General features: G+C 46.6%; 1 protein-coding gene across 1 annotated transcript in view; it reads left to right on the top strand.

The window, feature by feature from the left end:
• The window catches only part of POU2F3 (POU class 2 homeobox 3), a 55015-nt gene that overhangs the window by 19371 nt on the left and 13634 nt on the right, over positions 1-22010 (top strand). The window contains exons 4-6 of the mRNA XM_067562731.1: positions 3193-3227; positions 20249-20350; positions 21277-21379. Coding sequence (XP_067418832.1) covers positions 3193-3227; positions 20249-20350; positions 21277-21379 — 240 coding nt within the window. The remainder of the gene's footprint in view (positions 1-3192; positions 3228-20248; positions 20351-21276; positions 21380-22010) is intronic.

Raw genomic sequence — 22010 nt, 5'->3', positions numbered from 1 at the left:
TTTGAGTCGCTTCAGAACTCTTGAGTGGATACCATCTGGTCCTGGTAACTTATTACTGTCTAATTTATCAATTTGTTCCAAAATCTTCTCTAATGACACCTCAATCTGGGACAGCTCCTCAGATTTGTCACCAAAAAGAATGGCTCAGGTGTGGGAATCTCTCAAATCATCTGCAGTGAAGACCGGTCCCAAGCTTTCGTTTAGCTTCTTCACAATAGCTTTTCGCTTCCTTGAGTGCTCCTTCAGCACCTTCATTGTCCAGTGGCCCCACTGATTGTTCTGCAGGCTTCCGATGTACTTTAAAAAAAAATTGCTGTTAGTTTTTGTGTCTTTTGCGAGTTGCTCTTCAAGTTCTTTTTTGGCCTGTCTAATTATATTTTAGACTTGCCAAAGTTTATGCTCCTTTCTGTTTTCCTCAGTAGGTTTTGACTTCCAATTTTTAAAGGATGTCTTTTTACCTCTCACTACCTCTTTTACTCTGTTGTTTAGCCATGATGGCATTTTCTTTTGTCCTCTGACTTTTTTTTTTAAACAGATATATTGTTTGGGCTATGCAGATAGTCGAACCTGTGCTATGGTGTTTTTTAAAGTGTCCATGCAGCTTGCAGGCATTGCACTCTTGTGACTGTTCCTTTTAATTTTCATTTTACTAGCCTCGTTTTTGTGTAGTTCCCTTTTTTTAAGTAAAATGCTACTGCGGTGGGTTTCTTTAGGATTTCCCCTCCTACAAGGATGTTCAATTTAATTGCATCATGTCGCTATCACAGCAGTTCAGCTATATTCACCTCTTGGACCAGATCCTGTGTGTCACTGAGGACTAAATCAAGAATTGCCTTTCCCCTTGTGGGTTCCAGGATTAGCTGCTCTAAGAAGCAGCCATTATTGGTGTCCAGAAATTTTATCTCTGCCTCCCATCCTGAGGTGACGTGCTCCTAGACAATATAGGGATAGTTGAAATCCCCCATTATAATTGGGTTTTCTGGGGTTTTCTTGTCATCTCCCTCAGCATTTCACAATCACCATCCTGGTCAGGTGGTCAGCGGTATACGCCTACTGCTCTATTCTTATTATTCAAGCATGGAATTTCTCTCCTTAGAGATGCTATGGTCCTGTTTGATTCATTTAAGATTTTTGCTAGATTTGACTCTATGCTTTCTTTCACATACAGTGCCACTCCCCCACCAGAATAGATCATGCTGTCATTCCGACATATTTTTGCACTGCTTGTCACAGTGACACCAGGGATCCGAACGGGGGTTGCGCTGGTTGTGAACCAACCACGTTGTTTGTGTGTCTTTTCTGTGGTAAACAAAACACTCCAGGCAAAAAAAATCTGGCCGGAAGCCTGCTGCTTCCCCTTCTCTCCCATCCCTAGAGAAACCTCCCCAGGCAAACTCGCAGCAGAGCTCCTGCCAGAACTATGCAAAACAGCCGCATACCTGCTGACTGCCAGGTGAACCAGGGAGAGGAGTTGGATCCTCACCCGATGTGTGACTGGTCGCCAACCATGCTTGTTCCTTCCAACCCTAGCGCCCTCAAAGTAGGAGCTGGGAGAAAGTCTCCTCCCGCCCTCAGAGTACTTCTCAAAGCACGTCATTCCCTCATTTCTGTACCAGCGCTTGCCACACACCCTCATGATTAAAGAGGGGCAGAGTCACTCTGGCAGGTTCAGACCTTGCTTGGAAATGCTGGGTTCTAACTTTAGAGCAAAACTCCAGGCTTGGGAGATTTAGGTGCCTTCTGAATCTGGCAGAGCACCAAGAGTCGGGTACCGAGCCGACTGAAACCAGAGGAAGCTGATGGAGCGGTGGTGTTTTACAGCAGTTGAGGATCTGACTCATTCGTGTGCTTTCTTTCTGGTTGTCTGGTGCTGAGCAAAGCAAGATTTCAAACAAAGATCCTTACTCTTTGCGGCGCATGTTCCTCTAGTGAGATTTAAAAAGTTCCTACAACCATGCAAGCCGGTGTAGATCGAAACTAGATAAAAACATGGATTTATGTTGTTTGCTCTTGGGTAATCATTGGTTTAAATTGCTGAAAGAAAGGCTTTCTGCCTAACCTCAAGCTTATTTTCAAAGGAGCCAAAAAGAGTTAGGCACCCACCGCCCGTTGACATTCCCGCTGGGTGCCTAATTCCCTTATGCTCCTTTCAAAAATCCCAGCCCAGATGTTCTGTAAAACCCAACCCCCATCCCAGCCGCTGTCTATGACAATGAGATAACCAAGTCCAAGAGCCGAAGGAAACTGTGTAAAGTCGCTGAAGGAGCAGAAGAGAAAGGGAAGGATAATGGCCAGGCAGACATCGCTGCCTGTGTTGGGAGGGATAGAGCAAAAGGAAGAACGTGTGACGCTGAGACTGGCAGCAGCTGCGGATTAGACATGAGCCTATGCTGGGAAATGTGGAACAAGGATCTGAACCCTCTGAAGTTTGGGGTGCTGATCTGGGAGGTTTGGCTCAAGACATTGTAGCAACTGGCTGAAAATTGAGGTCCAGGTTTGACTTCCAAGTTCCAATGAACTCACGGGATTTGGGGGTGCGGGGAAGGGGATGTTTATCATCCAAGGGAAATGAGTGAGGGCCTGTGCTGCATCTTCGGGTTGGATCCTGTCTGATTCCCCTTGCTTTTGCCTGTCTCCCTTTGAATCACAGAGTTGCCTTTTTAGCACACCCCCTCAGCCCCTTCCCTTAGATCTCCCATAATTGCTCAGCACCACACAGTCCCCAAAGGATCACAGGTGAACAGCCTCGTCACCTGTTTGCCAGCACCTCCCACAGTTTCTCTGCGCTTGCTTCCTAGCTGCCTGATACCATGGAACATCCCTCCCTCAGTAACCTCCAAGACCCCCCTCTCTTGACCTCCCTTGTCACAGTGCAGTAAGTCATCACTCAGGGAGAGCTGATTCTGTTTATTTCGGTAAAGATTTGGTACCTTCCGCAGCCAATGAGTTGCGCAACAGCGGCTTTAGTTAACCGCATGATCTTATTCTCACTGCCTATGTCCTGCCACCCCATCTCCCTGCCCTTGTTTGTCATGCTCACTTGTTGTCTCTTGTCCTGCATTAAATTGTATGCATGTCGGGGAAAGGAGTGGGTCTTCATATATGTTTGTACAGGGCTGAGCACAATGAGGCCAGATGGGATCTCTCGGCTGTATAGCAAAACCAAGATTCATTCTTTTCTTCTCGTTGTAGGAAATGAACGAAATGGGCTGGACTTTAACAGACAGGTAAGATCTACCAAACGTTCCTCTCCTTTTGCAAGGCAGGACATTGTATTTGCTGATCTCATTGGGTACATCGTGCATATGCTGGTACAGATATATCTTGTTGAGTCTCCAGGAACTGCCCCTCATGAATCAGGATGACGGATGCTGCTTCTCTGCATTGGCCTTTCTATTCCATAGGCCCTTTGTTGATTTTAGATTTTGCTTAAATCCACATGAACATTTTCTTTTCGATCACACTGTGAAAGGCATTTTTGTTCCATTGGGGAGAATCTAGCCTTGGCTCCATGACTCCACAGACTTTCTGTTGTGTGACCTTGTCACCCTGAGCATACATGTCTGGGTGCACAAGGCCGATGCCCATGAGTGCAAGGGATAGGCGTGGCAAGCGTGGTTTGAGTTCTGGCAGTGCCTGGATCAACACCATTATTTTCCTGTGATGGGGAGCGGAAAAGCCTCCCATTCCTCTGCAGATTTCCCTTTGCAAGAGAGTGGAGGAGAAGGAAATTAGATAAATGTAGATCTTTTAAAATCTCAGGGCAGTATATTTCCAGGTATAAGTGTCTCCATCTGGACACGAGGGTCTCAAGAACTGTCTCCTTTGCAACTTTCCCTGGACTTTTCCCCTGCCGCTCTGTTGTAGCCAACGTTACCTTCCTGGTTGTGGTATCTGCAGCCATGGCACCTGTGTAGCCCCAAGTTGCCCAGAGATTTTTGCGGACAGTGTTGAGAAGTCTCCCAGAGTCTTGAGTCCCAGGGTCAAAACCCTACGGTGAGGCAGGTAGCGTCAGCACTCCTTGCAGTCTAGCTCCCAGCTCCTCATGGAGATGTCAGAAAATGGTGTGGGGCCTGATCCAAAGCTCACTGGAGCCAATGGAAAGATTCCTATTGACTTCTGTGGGCTCTGGATCAGATCCTCATAGCCTAAAGGAGAAGGTCTAGAGACAGACGTGGGAGGCGGCAGATTTGCAGGTTAGCTCTGGCCTCTGGCCGTAGGGTTGGGGAGGGGAAAGCCATTAGAGGCCGTGACTCTCAGGGCTGTCATTAGGGATCTGAGCAGACGTTGCATACCTGCAGCTGTGACCCACTTGTCTCTGAGTTTCAAGTTCTTCAACTTTAAGGGCGATAATGACTTAGACTCACCACCCTGTTGGTGGATGGGCTGTTCTGGCCCTTCGCCCTGTCCCACTGTCTTCCCTGTTCCTCAGGGTTTGCCCTGGTGGTTTCCATCTGAGAAGGTGTGAGTGGGCCATTGAACTGTTTGTTGCTTTGGCTCGTCTGGACTTGGGGAGGATTCAATCCCTTCCCATCGGAGGTGTTTTAACACGCTCAGTTATCTTCCATTGGAAAATCACGCTAAACACAAAAAGCCTTGTGACTTCAACACCGTGGCCTCCAGAACTGACAGCAGGGAACTTCCGTGAGCCAAGGGGATCATCTGAGCTGCTCACAGCTAGTCATAAGGGAAAATTCCCTCAAGATAAAAAATAGGCAGTGAAAGTACAACTTTGTTCTGGGGTGTGAACCTTCCCCATGGCAAGGCTACAAAAAATGGCAGCTCCTCAGCTGGTGTAAATTGGCAAAGCTTCAAGGATATGGCTCATTATCTTTAAGGCCCTGCTCCTGTAGCTCTTCTGCATGGGCATCCTCATGGAGCACTATAACCACGTGTCTTGCAGTGTCGGGACCAGAACGTGCTAGGTAAAAGTGTCCCTGCTCTCAGGCTTAGTGATCAGCCAATGAGTGTTTCTTGCAATGATATAATGCCTCCATTTTGTTGTTCCTTCATCAGCTGTTGTCATCAGGACTGTGCAAAAACCACTGAAACATTTTGTCGTGACAAAGTTATTTGCTGTTTTGTTTCCTGGTGGCTGGATGCTGCTTAGATTTTGCTTTTCCATGAAATTCAAAGGCATTCCTGTTTTCACCCATGGGGAATGCATGAAAAATCAGATTTTGGAAACCACTTTTCAATGAGGAGGAGCTCCACTACCCCCGAAAAGGGGCCCATGTTTGAGCAAAAAAATAATAATCTTGCAAAATGTGGCAACGTTTTGGCAGTCACGTTTTTCAAGTTTGCAGCAAAATGTGAAAAAACTTAACTACCAAGTCGCTTTTTTGTCTTTAGTTGCACATCAGATATCTCACAATATTATTATTAGCATCACAATGGCACCTGGAGGTCTCAGCTGAGATCAGGGCCCCATTTTGCTAAGTGTGTGTACACCTAGTAAGAGCCAGTCTCTGGCCCAAAGACCTTCCAATCTAAGCAAAAGAGGAAGTGACCTCGCCAACGTCATGCAGCAGGGTTCATGGCACAACCAGGACTGGGTGTGGGAAGTGGTGAGGAGAATATTTGCCTGAAATAACTAGGAACCCAGTCCAATGGGTGTTGAATAAAAACGTAAGAATGGCCATAGAGGGTCAGACCAATGGTCTACCTAGTCCAGAGCCCTGTCTGCCGACAGCAGCCAGTGCTAGATGCTTCAGACGGAATGAACAGACCACGACAATTATCGAGTGATCCATCCCCTGTCATCCACTCCCAGCTTCTGACAATCAGAGGCTAAGGATGCCCAGAGCATTGGGTTTGTCCGTTACCTTCTTGGCTAATAGCCACTGATGGACCTATCCTCCACGAACTTCTCTAATTCTTTTTTGAAACCAGTTATACTTTTGGTCTTCACAACATCTCAAGTTCCACAGGTTGATGGTGTGTTGTGTGAAGAAATACCTCCTTTTCTTTGTTTTAAGCCCTACTGCCTATTAATTTCATCGGGTGCCCCCTGGTTCTTGCGTTATGTGATGGGGTACATAACACTTCCTGATTCACTTTCCCCATAAGGTTCATGATTGTATAGACCTGTATCATTTCCCCACCCAGTCGTCTCTTTTCTCAGCTGCAAAGTCCAGGTTTTTTAATATCTCCTTACATGGAAGCTGTTCCATACCCTTAATTAGTTTTGTTGCCCTTCTCTGTATGTTTTCCAACTCAAATATATATTTTCTGAGATCAGGCAACCAGAATTGTACCCAGTATTCAAACTGTGGGTGTACCATGGATTTATATAGTGGCATTGTGAAATATACTGTCATATTATCTATCCATTTCCTAATGGTTCCTAACATTCAGTTAACCTCCATAGACATCAGTAGGAGTTGAGGGCACTCAGCTCCTGATATAGAACCCGTTCTAAAGCCACTTGATGTCAATGAAAAGACTCCCATTGATTTCACCAGACTTTGGATCAGGCCCAGAGGCCGCTCTGCATCTCATAGGAGTGGGCCCTACTATACTAAGTGATTTACATCAGAAATGCAGGCTCCGCAATGGGCTGTTTGCCCATAGTCTCCCCAGTGCTGGCCAAGCCATCCAGATGGGATTTCTTTGTAATGACTAGGGGGGGGGGGGGGGGGAAACTAAACGTCAGGTCATCACTTTCCATGTGTACTCCTTCCAAGACGGTGGGCATTTATCAGAATGTCAGACAGCTATGCATTAGCAGTGCTTTCATTAATCTCTTCATCCCGCTTTAACACACAACTGTTTGTTGACTTCTGCATGTCTCAGAGAAGCACAAGCACTTGCCAAAATAGCATACAGTAGGAAACAAGCCCGCAACAGCAAGGGTGTCTGGCAAAATAGGTTTGATCCTTCCCCAATAGACGTCGACAGCAAACATACCCATTGAGCTTAGTCGTGTGTGCTAACCATGGTGGAGTCCATTGTGGTAACAGCCAGCTGTCTAGATATGTGTGTGAATAGCAGACGTGTGTAACCCTTGCTAACAAAGCCTGGCTCTTTGTCCCCCCCCCCCCCCTCTCCCCAGTGGGGTGGCTAGACGAGGTGTAGTTTGTAAGTCCTTTAGCGCAGTAGCTAGAGGCTTATGTTTTTAGAACCGGAGTTTAATCCTAGTGACATGTAGAGGCGCTGATTTGTGTTTGCTGCAGTCGATTTATGTACAGTTGAAATACCTCTCTGGTACAGATAAACCCAAAGAGAGCAGGGGCAGGTGTTAACTTCTGTGATTCTCTCTATTCAGGCTCCATCCATAACTTGCTCCAGTTTGGAATTGGAGAGCCAGGGTTGTGTGACATTTTTGTCCAGTCCCACCTAGATGTTAAGAGACTAATCCAACGGCCACTGGGAATCTTTCCATTGACTTCAATGGGCATTTGGTCAATCACTAAAATGGTGTTGCAGGTATCCATGAAAAATCTGGTGGTGGTTTTTTTTGGGGGGGGAAGGAGAGGATTGGTTTTGTTTTTATTTTTACTTAAGCTCCTTAGTCCATTGTTCAGGATTTCAAATTGGAGCTGAAGAATTCTGGATCTAAGCACATCTCAGGGCTGACTTGAACAGTTGCTGCACTCTTGTTGCTGTGCTCATTTCTGGAGATCACAAATCCCGCATCATGTAAAGCTTCTCCTCTCTGGGATCTCCTAACTTTGGAGTGCTTGACTTCACAACCTGAACCACATCCTTTCAGTGTGGTTATTCATGTGTGATTATATGTGGGTTGGGGAGCGAAAGAGAGACAGGCATCCCCTGCTCTGCCTGTCTGGCTTGGTTTTTTGGTTGGAGAGTCTGACTCCAATTGCTTCCTGTTTACATCCAGGGAAACAGGCAGCAATAAACTTTCTCCCTGGGGTGCGGGATCTCTCCCAAGCTGTCAGCGACGGAACTGGGTGATTCAGCAAACACAGCTTCTTTCTCAAACTAAATGGGTTTCGTCTCAATTTGCTTGGAGAAATTCGGAGCGCAGCGGGAAGCCAAACACACCTACACCTGCAAAGGGTCTGAACCAAAGCCCATAGAAGCTTGTGGGAGTTTTTTTCCAGCACATGTTGTGCCAGGAGTCCCCAGGTGGTGCTGTTACACATAGTTTTACAGGTTCTTAGTGTGCAAGCAGCGTTCAGTCCTTAAACACATGCTGTACGGTTAATTCCGTGATGCCGAGCTTTTGCGGGGAGCTGTTGCAAACAGCAAGAGAATTTTCTCTCTGACTGGAGTCAATTCTCGGGACAAAATTGCTTTCTGGGAGCAGGGCACTGGGGTTTGGGCAGAGAGTTCTGGAGGAGGGGATTGCCTGTATGCCAGTTTGGCCCCCTCTGTTTAAGGACAGGTCTGTACAGCACACATGTTGTATGTAGCGGTAGGCTGTATAAATATGTAGTACACTCTGTAACTGTAGTGTTACCCTAGGAATGTACCAGACTCTACATCACTGATTTCTCATTCTTTAGGAAGCCAACCTGCAGGACCCCAAAATATCTGCTACTGCTTGGCAGAGGGGAGACACATGGGACACTGAACAAAAAAGGAGACTCAGTTTCCTTCTTCTCCCAGCAGAGGGAGCAAAGGGACCTTTCCAGGCAAGTTTAGGGTATATAGGTGGGGTGATAGGAGGCTGAATTCCCCTCTAACTCCAGGAGATGGCATGTCCCCTTGAGCTAGGGATTGGAGGTCTATTGATACAACAGTGTGGAGATTGCATGGAAATATCAGGAAGTGCGATGTCAGTGTCCTTTCATCCCAGCAGAAGGTAATCCCTGCAGATAAGATGTCATTTGTTTTGTGCTAATGATGCGTTTGACACTGTACAAATGTAAAGGATATCCCGCCCCAAAGAACTTGCTGTGTAGACAGACCGCGGGCACCAGACTGCACTGGAAATCCAGGGCTGGGAATAACGTAGAGGTTTGCTGTTGGTTTACATTCTCCAGTGTAATGCTGATGATACACTGGATTTTAGGAAGGATGAGATTGGGGAGAACTGATAGGGTAGAATTGAGAGGATAGCAAATCCACTGATAGTTTGAGATGTGACCAAAGGATAATAAGACCTAATAATGATGATAACTATCTCTGATCTAGCACTTTTCATCAGTAGATCTCAAAGCATTTTACAAAGGGAGGTGAGTATCATTAGCCCCATTTTACAGATGGGAAAACTGAGGCACAGGGAAGGGAAGTGACTTGCCCACAAGTCCCCCAGAAGGCCAGTGGTAGGGCAGAGAATAGATCCCAGATCTCCTAAATCCCAGTCCCGTGCTCTGTCCACTAGGCCACATTGATTGAGGCCATTGTAATTATGGGTTGCATTTTCAAAAGCACGCAGTGTTGGCCTAACTCTGCTCCCATGGGCAAACAATGATAAAATGTCCCATTACATCAGTAGAAGCAGAGAGAAGCTAGAGCTGGGTGCCTTTGAAAAACACTCCCATAGTATCTAAAGCAAAGTCTCCTCTAGGGTGAAATTCACCCTTGTGCAGACAGCCAGCACAGGGGCCTATGTGCTACTTAATCCCACTTAACCCCTCCAAATAGGCCAATAGCTCTCTGCAGAGGGGTGATTTTCACCTTTGTAGAAGTTCAGCCTTTCAAATGGCAGCTTGATCTGGAAGGTGCTTCATATTTGGGAGGGGGAGAATTGCTGGAAGGCAGATTTCACATACCAGCCCCATCAGGGGACCTTAGATTTTTGAGGTTAAAGTGAGTCTCACATCAGGTGCCATGGAGGGAGAAAGGAGGGTCTGACACTGACTCTTCTCAGGGGAAGGATCCCAGAGCTGATGTTCTGTAACACGTGATCTTCCTTGTTGTTGACATTGTAGAGGCAAAGTGGGTGAGGTCATATCTTTTATTGGACCAACTTCCGTTGGTGAAAGACAGGAAGCTTCATCAAGAGAAGTTGGTCCCATAAAAGGTATGACTTCACCCACATTGTCTCTCTAATATCCTGGGACCAACATTGCAAATGACATTGTCACTGACATGGCAGAGTACACTACTTCCACTTGAGAGACCTAAAATTCCCAGTGGCCTTTTAAAAAAAACACCCTAATAATAATTTTCCCTTGTTTAGTACCTTCCATCCAAGAAGCTAATGGCATTTTGCTAACTAGTGTAGCACCATGACACCCCTGAGAGACAGAAGGAAGTATTATCTCCATTTCACAGATGAGGAAACTGAGGCATAGAGAGAGTGATTTTTTTCAGAGGTGCTGAGCACTCACGACTGCCATTGAAACTCTGGGTGCAGCAGGGAGTCAGCACTTCTGAATATCAAGCCCAAGGTTATACAGAGAGTCTATGGCAAAACTGGGAAATGAACTTAGATGTCATGACTCAGAGCCCTGCTCTGTAACCAGATGAATATCCTTCCTCCCACAAATATCTTTGAAGATGCAAAATGCTGTTGAAGTGCTAAGCATTTTTATTAGTAATTCTTTGAAAGAAAAATCTCACAGCAGGTTTATTTTTGCTAGACCTGTGCTTCCCTCCCCTTCGGGATCAATTCTCATCCTGTTTCATTTCAAGTCATCTGCCTCCCACCCCCCCAACCCCCACCATTCAGTATCATGTGCTCCTCACATGTCATTTCAGTTCCTGCTTGGCTCTCCCCTGTGGGTATCAGCTGAGCTCAGGATTCACTCTGCCCTCCAGATTTCCACCCCTTCCCTGATTTGCCCTCCTGTCTGGGGTCAGTTCCTATCCTGCTTCCCTCTCCCCTCCAGGTGTCAGCTCAGATTTCACTTTCTCTTCTCCCTCCTTGCCCTGAAGTATCATGCTGGGTCTTAGTTTTGCTTTGTCTCTCCTGGAACCACTTTGGAAAAGAACCTCGTTGGCTTGAAACCAGCTCTATTCTCCACATCTGTATCGACCGACAGCATGCGAGCTGAATTCCAGTCTGTCCCTTCCCCTTTGACATTTCCCCACCGTTCCCTGCACTTGTGTATCTAGCATGGACCCGTATCTGTTAGCTGGTTCTTCTACTAAATGCAACCCCTGGGGAAAAGGATCCAGAGTAAGATCTGGCTTTAGGGGTTGTCCTCCTCCATTTCTGTATGTGGCAGGGTTTGGGCTAGGTCACGTGTGTAGAGGAACCTCTTTCCCAAGCCAATGTGGGTCTTCCATATTGATAGAGGGTGTGCTAAACTCACCTTTTGCTTCCCTTCCAACCCATCTTCTCCCCAAGAGGTTCCCACTGCTCCTTCTGCCTGCCGCCGGCGTGCCTGCTTCTCGCTCATTCCATATTCTTTCTTGCTACCACTCCCATCCACATCCATGGGTGTTTTGCCTGAGGAGGAAGCACAGGACAAAGAGGTACTATGTGTCATCACATGGCTCATCCTTGCCTAGGAGTGATTCTGCTCCAAGCTCAGCCTTGTGCTGAAGGTGTTCTTGATGGTGAATTTCCAGTGAGCTGAATCAGCCCCTAAAATTTAATTTTTCTTTGAACTTTCCTTGCCCCCAAAAGCCTCCAGAATTGGACCATCCACGTCATGGGTGCAGGGTTTTAACCTGGCCAGAATTCCCAAGAGAATAGCCTGTTCTCACAGTAGCTGCTTCCAGCGTAAATTCTCTGCCTTCAGTCTGCCAGCAGTGTCTCAAAGCTAATGGTAGCCACTCATCGCCTCTGATTTAGTCCCTTGGCCAGAACCAGAGGCACCACAGCAAATGCCAAATACTCTTTTGAAATCCAAATCTAATTTATAACATAGGTCGTGTGTGAGGGACAGAATTGCAGAGCTGCTGGAAGGTCTTGAACAAAGAACATCAGGCCCTCTCTGCACCTAAAAGTTAGGTTGACATAACTTCTCGGTACATTGCCTTGTTCTGTTCATTCCCTCGGAAGGACCTGGCAATGGCCACTTTCAGAGACAGGATATCGGCCTAGATGGACCGTTGGTCTGATCCAAGATGGCCATTCTTGTGGTGACGGCAGCTGCAGCATAGGCCCTGGCAGTACAAGCCAACTCCATTTGCTGGCCCCACCACCACTGTCTGCTATTTTGATGCAGCCCTGTCTCAGAGGAACCCCATCGCCACCAACTGTGAAGGAGGACATTAATGGCAGTAGTGGTTTGGGAAACGTAGCGTCCACTTGGGGATGGAGTGAGACCCACCAGACTCCTCAAACAGCTTGTTACAACTTATAGTCCTCGTTTGACTTGAGCTGGAGCTGAGCCAATGACCCAGCGATGAAACCTTCAATATCCCATTGACCAAACCCTTAAACCTTCAGAAAGCTTCCAGTTACATCTGCCTCTCTCCAAACCATTTGCCAGCACTTAGTCTCCAGTCTCAGGCTGCCCCAGGGAAGCCTCGGTTTCTGGCTATTTCCCATATTACTACTCCCGTCCCGGGTACTCTGTGCAGGACTCAGCTTTTCAGGAGCTGCTGCTATACACACATACGCAGAGACACATAAGGAAGTGTCCCCCCCCATCACTCTTCATTCACCAGTAGGTGAATTTGCAGAGTTCATGCAAATTCCTTGCTCCAAGTGGACTCCTATAATCCTTGGGTAAATATTGTCCAAGCTTGTTGTGGGCTAGTCCTGGCTTTAAGAAGCTGTTTGCAGGGACACCCATTGTTTGCGCACTAAAAGCTAAGCTCAGAGGCATGGATGACACTGTAGGAGCTATTGCCGGACTCTTTTTAAAGCCCTGCATTGGGTGAACCAAAATTCCTGGAAATTGCTTAGCTAGCTCCTGCGATGATCGGCACCGGTAATAACACGACTTTGCATTTCTCTAGGGCCTTTTATCTCAAGATCTCGATGCATTTGCGAATGCTTAATTAATTAAAGGCCTCTTGGCACCCTGGAAAAGAGGGGGGCTACACCCATTTTTCAGAAGGCAAGTCGAGGCACAGTGGGGGAAGGTGCCAGTTTTCAAACAAGATCTCTAATTGGGGATGCCCGACTTCAGACCTGGTATTTTAGAGGTGCCAGGCAGCCGGGACTCTCTGTGAAATCAGTGGGAGCTGCAGGTGCGTGGCATCTTTGGAAATCAGATCCAGGCCGGCTCCCGTTGGGCACCCAAAAAAAATGAAAGCCACTAGCTTCCATGAAAATTTGTCCTGCAGTGATTTAGCCATAAATGCAGTTAAAGTAGGTCCCAGGAGCCCTGGCTCCCAACGCCTCTAATCATTAGGCCACACTCCCTGGCCCCGACATGGAAAGAGAAGTCATATTGTACGATAGAGCCGATCTCTTTTTAATTATTTTTCTTGTATGTATTTAAAACAGTTCCTTTGGCTGCCGTTCTTGTGTCCCAGTTCCTTCTGGCATTAGGACAGGATTCCTCCCAGAGGTGCCAAAACTAACCTGAGCCAATCAAGAAACAGAGTAGAATCAGAAGTAGGCCATCCACAGTCATGGGTTCTTGCTGATGCCAAGATAATTTCCTTCTAATGTGGGACACGGCGCGAGGAGCCTTGCGGCATGGGGGTGGCTGCACCTGGTTCTCATATCTCAGATGCCAAGCAGGCGCCATTCTGCCTAGGGCATGGACGACAGCAGGTGGCCCTTAGATGGTCCCTGCCCTGATTGTCTGGCAGTTCTAGGGCACAGGAGGCAGTATACAGAACAAAAGCGGGATGGTCATCCCAGCCAGAATGGTCCCGGGAGAGAGGAATTTCTTGGGGAATGTTAAAGCACCCAGTCCTGGCCCATGGATATCAGAGGGGAGTTTTTCCACTGACTTCAGTGGGCACAGGACTGGACCCTGTGGAGTCATTTCAAGTGTGCAGCATCGCATGGAAGAAGCCCGGACCTCTGTAGTGGGAGAAACAGACCAAAGGGATTGATAAGGAGAGAGTCAGGGATCAAGCCCAGGAAGGGGGCAGAGGAAAGCAGAGCAAAGATGTGGGCAACAGGTGGAGTTCTGGAGAGCTTTGAAGATGAAGAGCCTGCATTTAAGAAAAGACGGGGAGTTGGGGGCAGGGAGGGGTGGAAGGGTGGTGCTGTGCGGTGGGAAGAGACACGGGCAAGACATGAAGATAAGTTTGGTGGCTGGATTTTGGATGACTGGGGGGAGGGGAAGGCCAGGAAGGAGGAGATTGAAAGGACTCCATGATAGGTACACAGTAGAAATCCAAGAGCAATATTTCATCTTTCTGTTTTCGACACGGCTCTCCGAATCTCCCGTTGCGCAGACAACTCAAATGGCTTCATTTTGTAAACGGCTGGCTTAGCATATCTGTGGATTCCCATGGAGCAAGCAGTTCGGCTAACTCCAAGCCATGTTGGCCGAGATGTAAATAAGTTAGAATCAGTTGGAAAGAATATCCTGGCTATGCACCATTCTTCCTTTGCCATATCAGTGCCCTCTGAGCACAGATCTCTAAATAAAGGCAATCGCTAGACTCTGTGTCCGGGGATGCGGTACATTGCAATAAACCCGGCAGACACCCTTTCATTTAATGATTGCTCACAATTGCATTTTATCTGAACGCATCTACCTGAGCAACTACACATAGCATTCAAACTGGGTTTTTTTCATTTGCTCTTTTTTTGTTTGTTTGTTTTTCCCCTTGGTTTTTTTTCCCCCTTTCTCTCCTTCTGCCTCTTCCCCCATTTGTTTTGTGCTGTGCCAGACATGTTTGTTTTGATGTATGTAATTCTCTGCTCTGAAGGGACTATTTATTTACCTTATTTTTTTCCTGTTCCAAAAAAACCAAAACACTAAGGAAATTCCATACAAAAATGTATGTTAATGTAAAGTTGCGGGTGACACTTTTTAAGGTGTAACTTTTGTGCATCGAAAGTTTTGCTTCCCACAGCCCCATAAAATAGTTACATATTAAGGCATAACTATTAGCCACATAGATTTGATCTTGCACTGTAAGGAATATTAGATTACGCCCATCTTAATAAGACAAAAATAACTCAGGTGCAATAACATGGGTGCATTATGGTTGAGAAGGGAACTATATAACTTATAAATGTCCTGACTTTTGTTCGTTAGGATGGTTTTTTCCAAAGCATTCAGCCATGGCCTAACTCTGAACGCTGCATTGTGCTGAAAGCCTTTGCAAATCCTGCTCCTCAATGTCCTACCGACCCATAACATTGCAGAGTTTTATAGTGGGGGCAGGGGTTTGCATTGTATTTACGTTACGTTCCTGACTTCTTGGCATCTGTTATCTGCACATTGAGCATAGTACATGTGGAAATGGTCATTGCAAAGCTATTAATATTATTGCTATTCTTTATTATTATTTGTAAATTATTTTACTTCATAGTACCCACAAGGGCACCAGGTACTTCGCAGAAAAACACAACAGGCAAGGCATGAAGGATGGTCTTGTGGTTCAAGCAGCACCCTGGGAGTTGTGGGTTCGAATCCTATTTCTGTCACTAACTCCTGTGTGACTGTAGCCAACTCCATTAAGGTCAGGTTCTCACACCCTTACTCCGGTTGAGTAGCACTTTACTCTGGAGTGACTGCAGTGAGACCATCGGTGGGGTGACACACTTCTCAGCATGAGTAAGGGAATCAAAAGCTGCCCCTTTGACTCTTTGTGCCTCAGTTCCCCATCTGTTAAAGAGGAATAATAACGCAACTTTATCTCAACAGGGCTGTTGTGAGAGTAAATGTATTAATGATTATGAGCTGCTTAGATGCAACAGCAGTGTGGGCTAGATAAATAGGAGAAGTCTGAGTCTCAAAGAGCTGACAGTCTAAATTGAAGCTACATAATAAATGCATGCTCATCCACAGCACCCTGAGATGGATCCTCCAAGAACATTCTCAGCTACCAGAGTACCATTTTGCCTAACGTGTAGTGTATGTAAGAGGTGGTGTTATTGGCTACACACACATAGTGCCTGGTGAAACTCTAGTCCGGGTGGTTAGAAGAAGCATTCAGATTGTGGGGCGGGCTGAGTCAACCCCAACCCTTAAAGGGCCCCATCACTATTAGTAAATAAAAACCCACCCTTGCCAACAGGGTGAGGGGAGGGCTTTCACATTGCATCATAGATGCTAAGGAAGAGAAGGTGACTTTGTGTTTTACAAGGAGGAGGACAGAGTGGATGTTGAGTTCACCCATGGAAATCCAACATGCAGTTCATAGGACTAAATGTGGGGCCGGCCTGCCTTCCTATCTACCTACCTCCCTACCTGCCAACCAACCACTGACATAACCCTCATCACTATAGCATCTGAGCTGCTAGCATGCTCTTTTCTAACCGCCTTGCGTGAGCCTGGACTTTCACAGCTTGCAGGATGTCTTCAGGATGTTTTCATGAGCTCAGCCTTTGCCAAATGTATATAGATCAGTTGCAAAACAGATGTGCTTTTTTTTTTTTTTTAACCTTCTCTCTACTGGTAAGGAAAAGTTTGTACAATAATTGCAGGCAGGTTGGGAGATGTTCTCTCCATAATTCTCTGTCTTGTGAAATGTTTATGAAACATCTTCCACAAATGGATTACGCAAGTGAGCCGAACAGCTTTGATCATTTTCCATTACACATGATTTGCTTTTTGTTTTGTTTGGAGTGGGGAGGTTTCCACCAGAATTGGGTGAGAAACCCATCAATTGGCTGTCAGGATGAGCAGACCCACCTGCCAACTTGTGAAGGGACCAACTAGCCCATGAGGAAAGGGACTTCCTTTAAACCAGCTTGCCCTCCATTTGTTTTTCACTTGAGGTCAGCTGCCCCAAAACAAACTATCTCAAGGTAGGGAGAACATCTAGATTAGATTTGCAGGAGCAATTCCTTTCCTGTGCACCAGTAATCCTTTAATGCAGTAGCTTCATTTGTGTATTTGTCACCCAATAGTGGATCGCCAAGAGAATAATTGCCCTACTATTATACCACTCTTAGGAGATCCCCTTTAGTTGAAGTGGTAAATATCTGTGGTTTTGCAGGTGAAGGTCTAGAGTTCTAGTCCCTCCTCCCCATGTGCATGATTTATATATTAATGGTGTTGGTTGTTTGTGGGATGTCATTGTATTTCATCCCCCAGCAGGGTTCTCTCCCTGGGTCAGGGGCACAGTGAGTATATTCCTAAGTTTCCTGTGCAATCTGCAATTTTTTCCAAGGCAGATTGCGTCATTTCCCTGAGTTTAACATAGGAGAGGAAGAAACTTACCTTCTCCCTGCCAACCTTCTCTTCACTTGGCTCAATCTACCTTGACCTCAGTACAAAGACCACAGAGAAACTCAGTGTGAGCTGACCTTCATTTTGCGCTCTCACTTAAAATCACAAGAGCTGAGATACTGACTTTATCATGGGTTTCAATATAGTTGCTGTTTTTTCATAAAGTCCTAACGCCTGGAGTCAGGCGATTATGTGAGAATCTGTTTTCTTTTTATAAAAAGGTAAATTTCTGACCCTTTTGGTTATGGTGAAAAGGCTTGAAAACATGACCCAGGTGCACTCTGAAACCAGAAGGGGAAAAATAGTATATTTAAACTCTCATGATAGCAGCCTGACTCACCATTGTTGAATGCTTCGGGTTGGAAATACTGCAATGCTTTCTCTGGATGAACCAAAGATGGATGGATCTGCATAAAACCCCCAAACTTTGTGACTTGGCTACATCCCAAATATACAGTAGTAAACAGTTAGGAAGCAGCAGATATGTGGAGAGAGAGAGGTAAATTTGAGTCTAAAACTAATGAAATAAAGTGCAGTGGAGAAGAATTTTGTCAGTTACACCCAAGCTCTCCCTTCCCCACCCCCATCTTCTTAGAAGAAAGGTGGAGAATTCCAGAAAGTGGGCGACAAGCTGTTGGAGATGTTGTTTTCTAAATTGGGAACCAGTTTTTTGCCAAACCCACCTCTTGTTTTCATTTTATATGATGTTGGGATGCAGCTACACACACCCCTTTCTTCCTGGAATGTTTCCAAATCATTCCATTTGGCAGCTGTAAAAATTGATTTCAGTTTGGAAATGGCTTGTGTTTCTTGAACACTCGGCTCCGATCGGGATGGTATCTCAGGCAGGAGAAAGCCCCCTGGTCTTGGAGGGCATGGTGGCTTTTCTCCTGATGGCTGTTTCAATTTGGATTCCTGAGTCATGTGAGCCACAGGCACATGAATCCGTTGGCAGTTTGCTGGATCTTTAACTGAAACGATTGCAAGTAGGGGTAAAGTTCTTTTCGTTTTGTTTGTTTGTTTGTTTTTTTAATGTGGTTGTTTCTGGTAAATCTATTTTCAGGAAAGAAAGAGCATGGAGGGTGTGAAAGAGTTGTGGTGGAGTGACTGGCTCAGAGAAGGGGAAATGAAGTATTCCATAGGGCCTTTCATTTAATGGTCACCAACTCAAACGTTGTCCAGATTGTTAGTAATCAAAAGTTCTTATCATCTGTCTAGCAGAAAATCACCCTCTCCTGAGAGGGGGGAAAGAACTAGAACTCTCAGTTGCCTCTGGAAGGGATTAATACCACACAATAAATGTATGCAGCGTATATTGCTACAGCATGTTATTGAAAAGAGATGTCGTAATTCTGGTTTTTGTATACTACCCCTTTAAATGGGTAAATTAATCTTGATGGGGCCGCTTCCTTTATGCGTTTCAATTCAGAGTGAGAGTGGCATTGTGTTTTTTTTCTCTCTCGTGGAGACTTTTATATTTGTTCTTTCTTTGTTGTTTTTACTCATTGTAATAAAGGTCCTCTCAACTGGGAAAGGCATGCTTTGCTCATTGTTTGTGGGAAAACCTAGGTTTCTTGTCTCTCTCTGCTGGTAGGAGGTTGCATTGCTCACGGTCTGCACCTGCATCTTAGAATACTGGCGAATGAAAAGGTTTTGTTTCTGCAGGGATGTTGCATTCCATCATTAACTGCTGCTGGTTGCAAGATACAGCCCAGATTCTAAGAGAGAGCCCACATCCCTGAGTCAAAGCCCAGGGTTTTCATGACTTTGGGAAAGGCTAGACTTGGAGCAAGACTGTCAGTTTAAAGGACCCAAACTAGAACCCCAGATCCAAGCACCCTCAAACTGGGGGAAGGTTTGGCTCTGGATCAGAATTTTGCCACTTGGATCCATCTATAGAAAAGACCTGTTAGATGAGGCCAAAAAGTTTTCTCTGCCCCCTGCAAGTACAGGATATCACTCTACCAACTGAGGATGAGCAAGACCCTAACCTGATGTTGCACTATTCCACTCAGCCTCCCATGGTTATGTGTGAGCATCCCTTTCTCTTTGTTCTCCGAAATCCTGTTGTCCACCCAACGGCGGCTCCATGCTTCCATGACAGATTACACCCAGTGTACCGAGAAGCTATGGGTTTCGCCTTGTTTTGGAGCAGAAATGATCAAAATTAACTTGAACAGGACAAACTCAAAACTCCAGGTCTCATGCCTGGTGAATTTCCTGTCTTAGAAAGCTGGACACAGAAATCCAGATCTTGTGGGCTCGAGTCTTGCCTGACCTTTAAAATAGGGCAAATGGTCCAGGAGGTAACTCCAATGCAATGTGCAAAATGCTACTTGCCTGCTTGCTCTGGGCAAATAGCTTCCCCCTCCCCCCCCTCCCCCCCCCTTTGTCAGGCAAGTCAAACAGCATTTGTTTTTCCGTTTTCATAAGCGGCAAAGTGTCAGCAAGTAGCTTTAGTGCAGGGACTGGTAACATTCCAAGCCCGGCAGCCAAGCCCAGGTTGCCCTGTTTTCATGTGCTTTAATCCTACCATCCCCTATTCTTCCCCTCTCTGGTCCCCTCACCCTCATTGCCACCTCTAGAACAGCAGAGAGGCCGGATGTAGAGTGCAGCTCCTAGAAAGGGGAGTAGTGACTCAGCCATCCCATCAATTCCCGTGCATTACCTGTTCTAATAATACTTTGTGCTTTTCTTCCAAGATCCGCAAAATGTTTTGAGGCCCTGATTCAAAAGACCACTTAAGCATCGTAGAAGTCAGTAGGGCTTTAACTTATGCTTTAATTAGAATGCCTTTAATTAAGGACACCTCACACCTTCCCTTGGAGAAGCCGGTCGGTAGATTCATGCCCATTTTGCAGGTGGGGACACTGAAGCAGAGTGGAGAAAGTGACTTGTCCAAGTTCACACGTGCGGCTGCAGAACCACGGATGGAACCCAGGAGTCCTGACACTAATGATTAGATATCACCTTGGTGTGATGCAGGGCACAGGTACAAGAGAGGATCCTCCCCAGGTGCCCATAACTCTCAGCCTGCTAACTTCCTGAATCTTCGACCTTCCTCTGACTCAGTGTTGTCTGTGCATGCTTCCTGCTGATCACTGCTCTGCTCTCCCCTGCAGATTAAAACCGAAGACCTCAGTGACTCCTTGCAATCTACGGTACCGTCCAGATCAGGCCACCTAGTACAAGGATCGATGATGCCTGGAAGCCAAATAACAGGGGTCAGTGGCTTAGCATCCCCAAGAACTCCAGGAGTCCTTCGTGGTATTGGTTCAGGATCACACATTGCTTGAAAGTCGTTTTAAAGAGGCACCGGGCTAGAGATGCCTCTTGGAATGGCAATGGAGAGGGATCCCATAGTCAGAAACTGAGAATCCTGATTCAATTTGCTTTGCAAGGGTCACGGCCATCCCTCGTGTCACTGTTGCCTTCAGTCGAGTTACACCAGAGACTAAATGTGTTTTAGATTTTTTGAAGGCCCAAATAGCAGTTAGGCACCTAACTCTCATTAACTTCCAACGGGAGTGAGATGCCTGACTGTTGTCTGTCCCTTTGAAAATCTCCTCCTTTATGCTCGCCCCTTAGATGAAAGGGTGAAGTTCACCCCTGTGCAGAGCCCTTGCCCAGGGCACCGGCAGCACTTACAGTTACACACTGCTTCAGAAGAGAGGGGCAGATTGTTGAGTTCACCACACTGGGGCGCTCATTGGCTGCTGAGCTCCTTTGAAATTCTGACCCCCCCACTGCGGGTGCTGACGCTGATGGGCTCAGCTGGTGCATAGATCTTGTGAATTTCACCCCAGTGAGCCCAGCCTCCTGTCTGTAAAGTCAGCCAAGGAGTCAGAGTTGTGATATAGTGGTGATATAGGCAGTGTTGTGCTTGAGGAAGAAACGCAAAGATTTTTGGCACCTCTTTCCTTAGTGCATATTGTAAGATCCCTTGGCAGGAGAAGGTTTGTGTGGGGGAGGGCGGGGGGTGAGGCTACTTGAATTGCAGTCTATTGTGGCTGAAGAGAGAAGCGGGGCGGGGAGGATGGAGGGGGTGTTAAGTGCCACTTACAGAGAGAAGGGATCTGGGAAAAGGTGTGGGAAAGGGTGGTGCTGTCTGAAGGGTAAACGCATCTGATCGGCATCGTTTCTTCATCAGGATATGAGTTCTCTTCACACCCTGCAGCAGCTTGTGCTGGTTCCTGGTCCCATGCAATCAGTTCCTCAGTTCCTGCTCTCTCAGGCCCAGGCTGGGCAACAAGGTAATAGCTATAGACCACTCACTAGAATAATTAACGCAGTGCCCTTGATACAGGTGCAGTCACAGGCAAGTACATAGAGTGATTCAAGAATCACCCCACCTCTGACCCTTGGCTAGATGGGAAGGTGATATCCAGGGCCAGACACCGATCTCTCAGTGGCTTCGATCCCTTGAAGCCAGGAGAGTCGCTCCAGATCTAGGCCATGGTAACCAAGAGCATAAAATGGTTCACCCATTGTTGCTGTCTGACCGTTCCCCTACTGTATTGCCAAAGTTTTTCCCTTCTCCCTCTCTCGTGCACGACAGCTCCCTCCCCGGATGTGCCTGAAGTCGCCCTCAAGCCCTGACACCAAGCAGCCGCTCCAACCAAAAGGCAAATTGAACTAAACCACTTGGTGACTGAATTCTCCTCTTTCTCGGGCTACACAGCTGGGGAGATGCTCCTCCTGCTGCATTTGTGTGCAGCAGTAGCGCCACCCAGGGGCTGTATGCACTGATCTCAGGCATGCGTCAGAAATGCGCCTCTCCACTGAAATTCAGTACTGCATACTGAATCAAGGCCATAACTTTAACTCCCTGATGAATCTGCGTCTCGGATACAATTTCCCTCCTTATTACACGCTTTCATTTTT

Source organism: Emydura macquarii, unplaced genomic scaffold (genome assembly GCF_026122565.2).
Source record: "Emydura macquarii macquarii isolate MOO-44397 ecotype Brisbane River unplaced genomic scaffold, CSIRO-AGI_Emac_v2 contig_312, whole genome shotgun sequence".
Classification (NCBI taxonomy): domain Eukaryota; kingdom Metazoa; phylum Chordata; order Testudines; family Chelidae; genus Emydura; species Emydura macquarii.
This window is presented reverse-complemented; position numbering and strand designations above follow the sequence as displayed.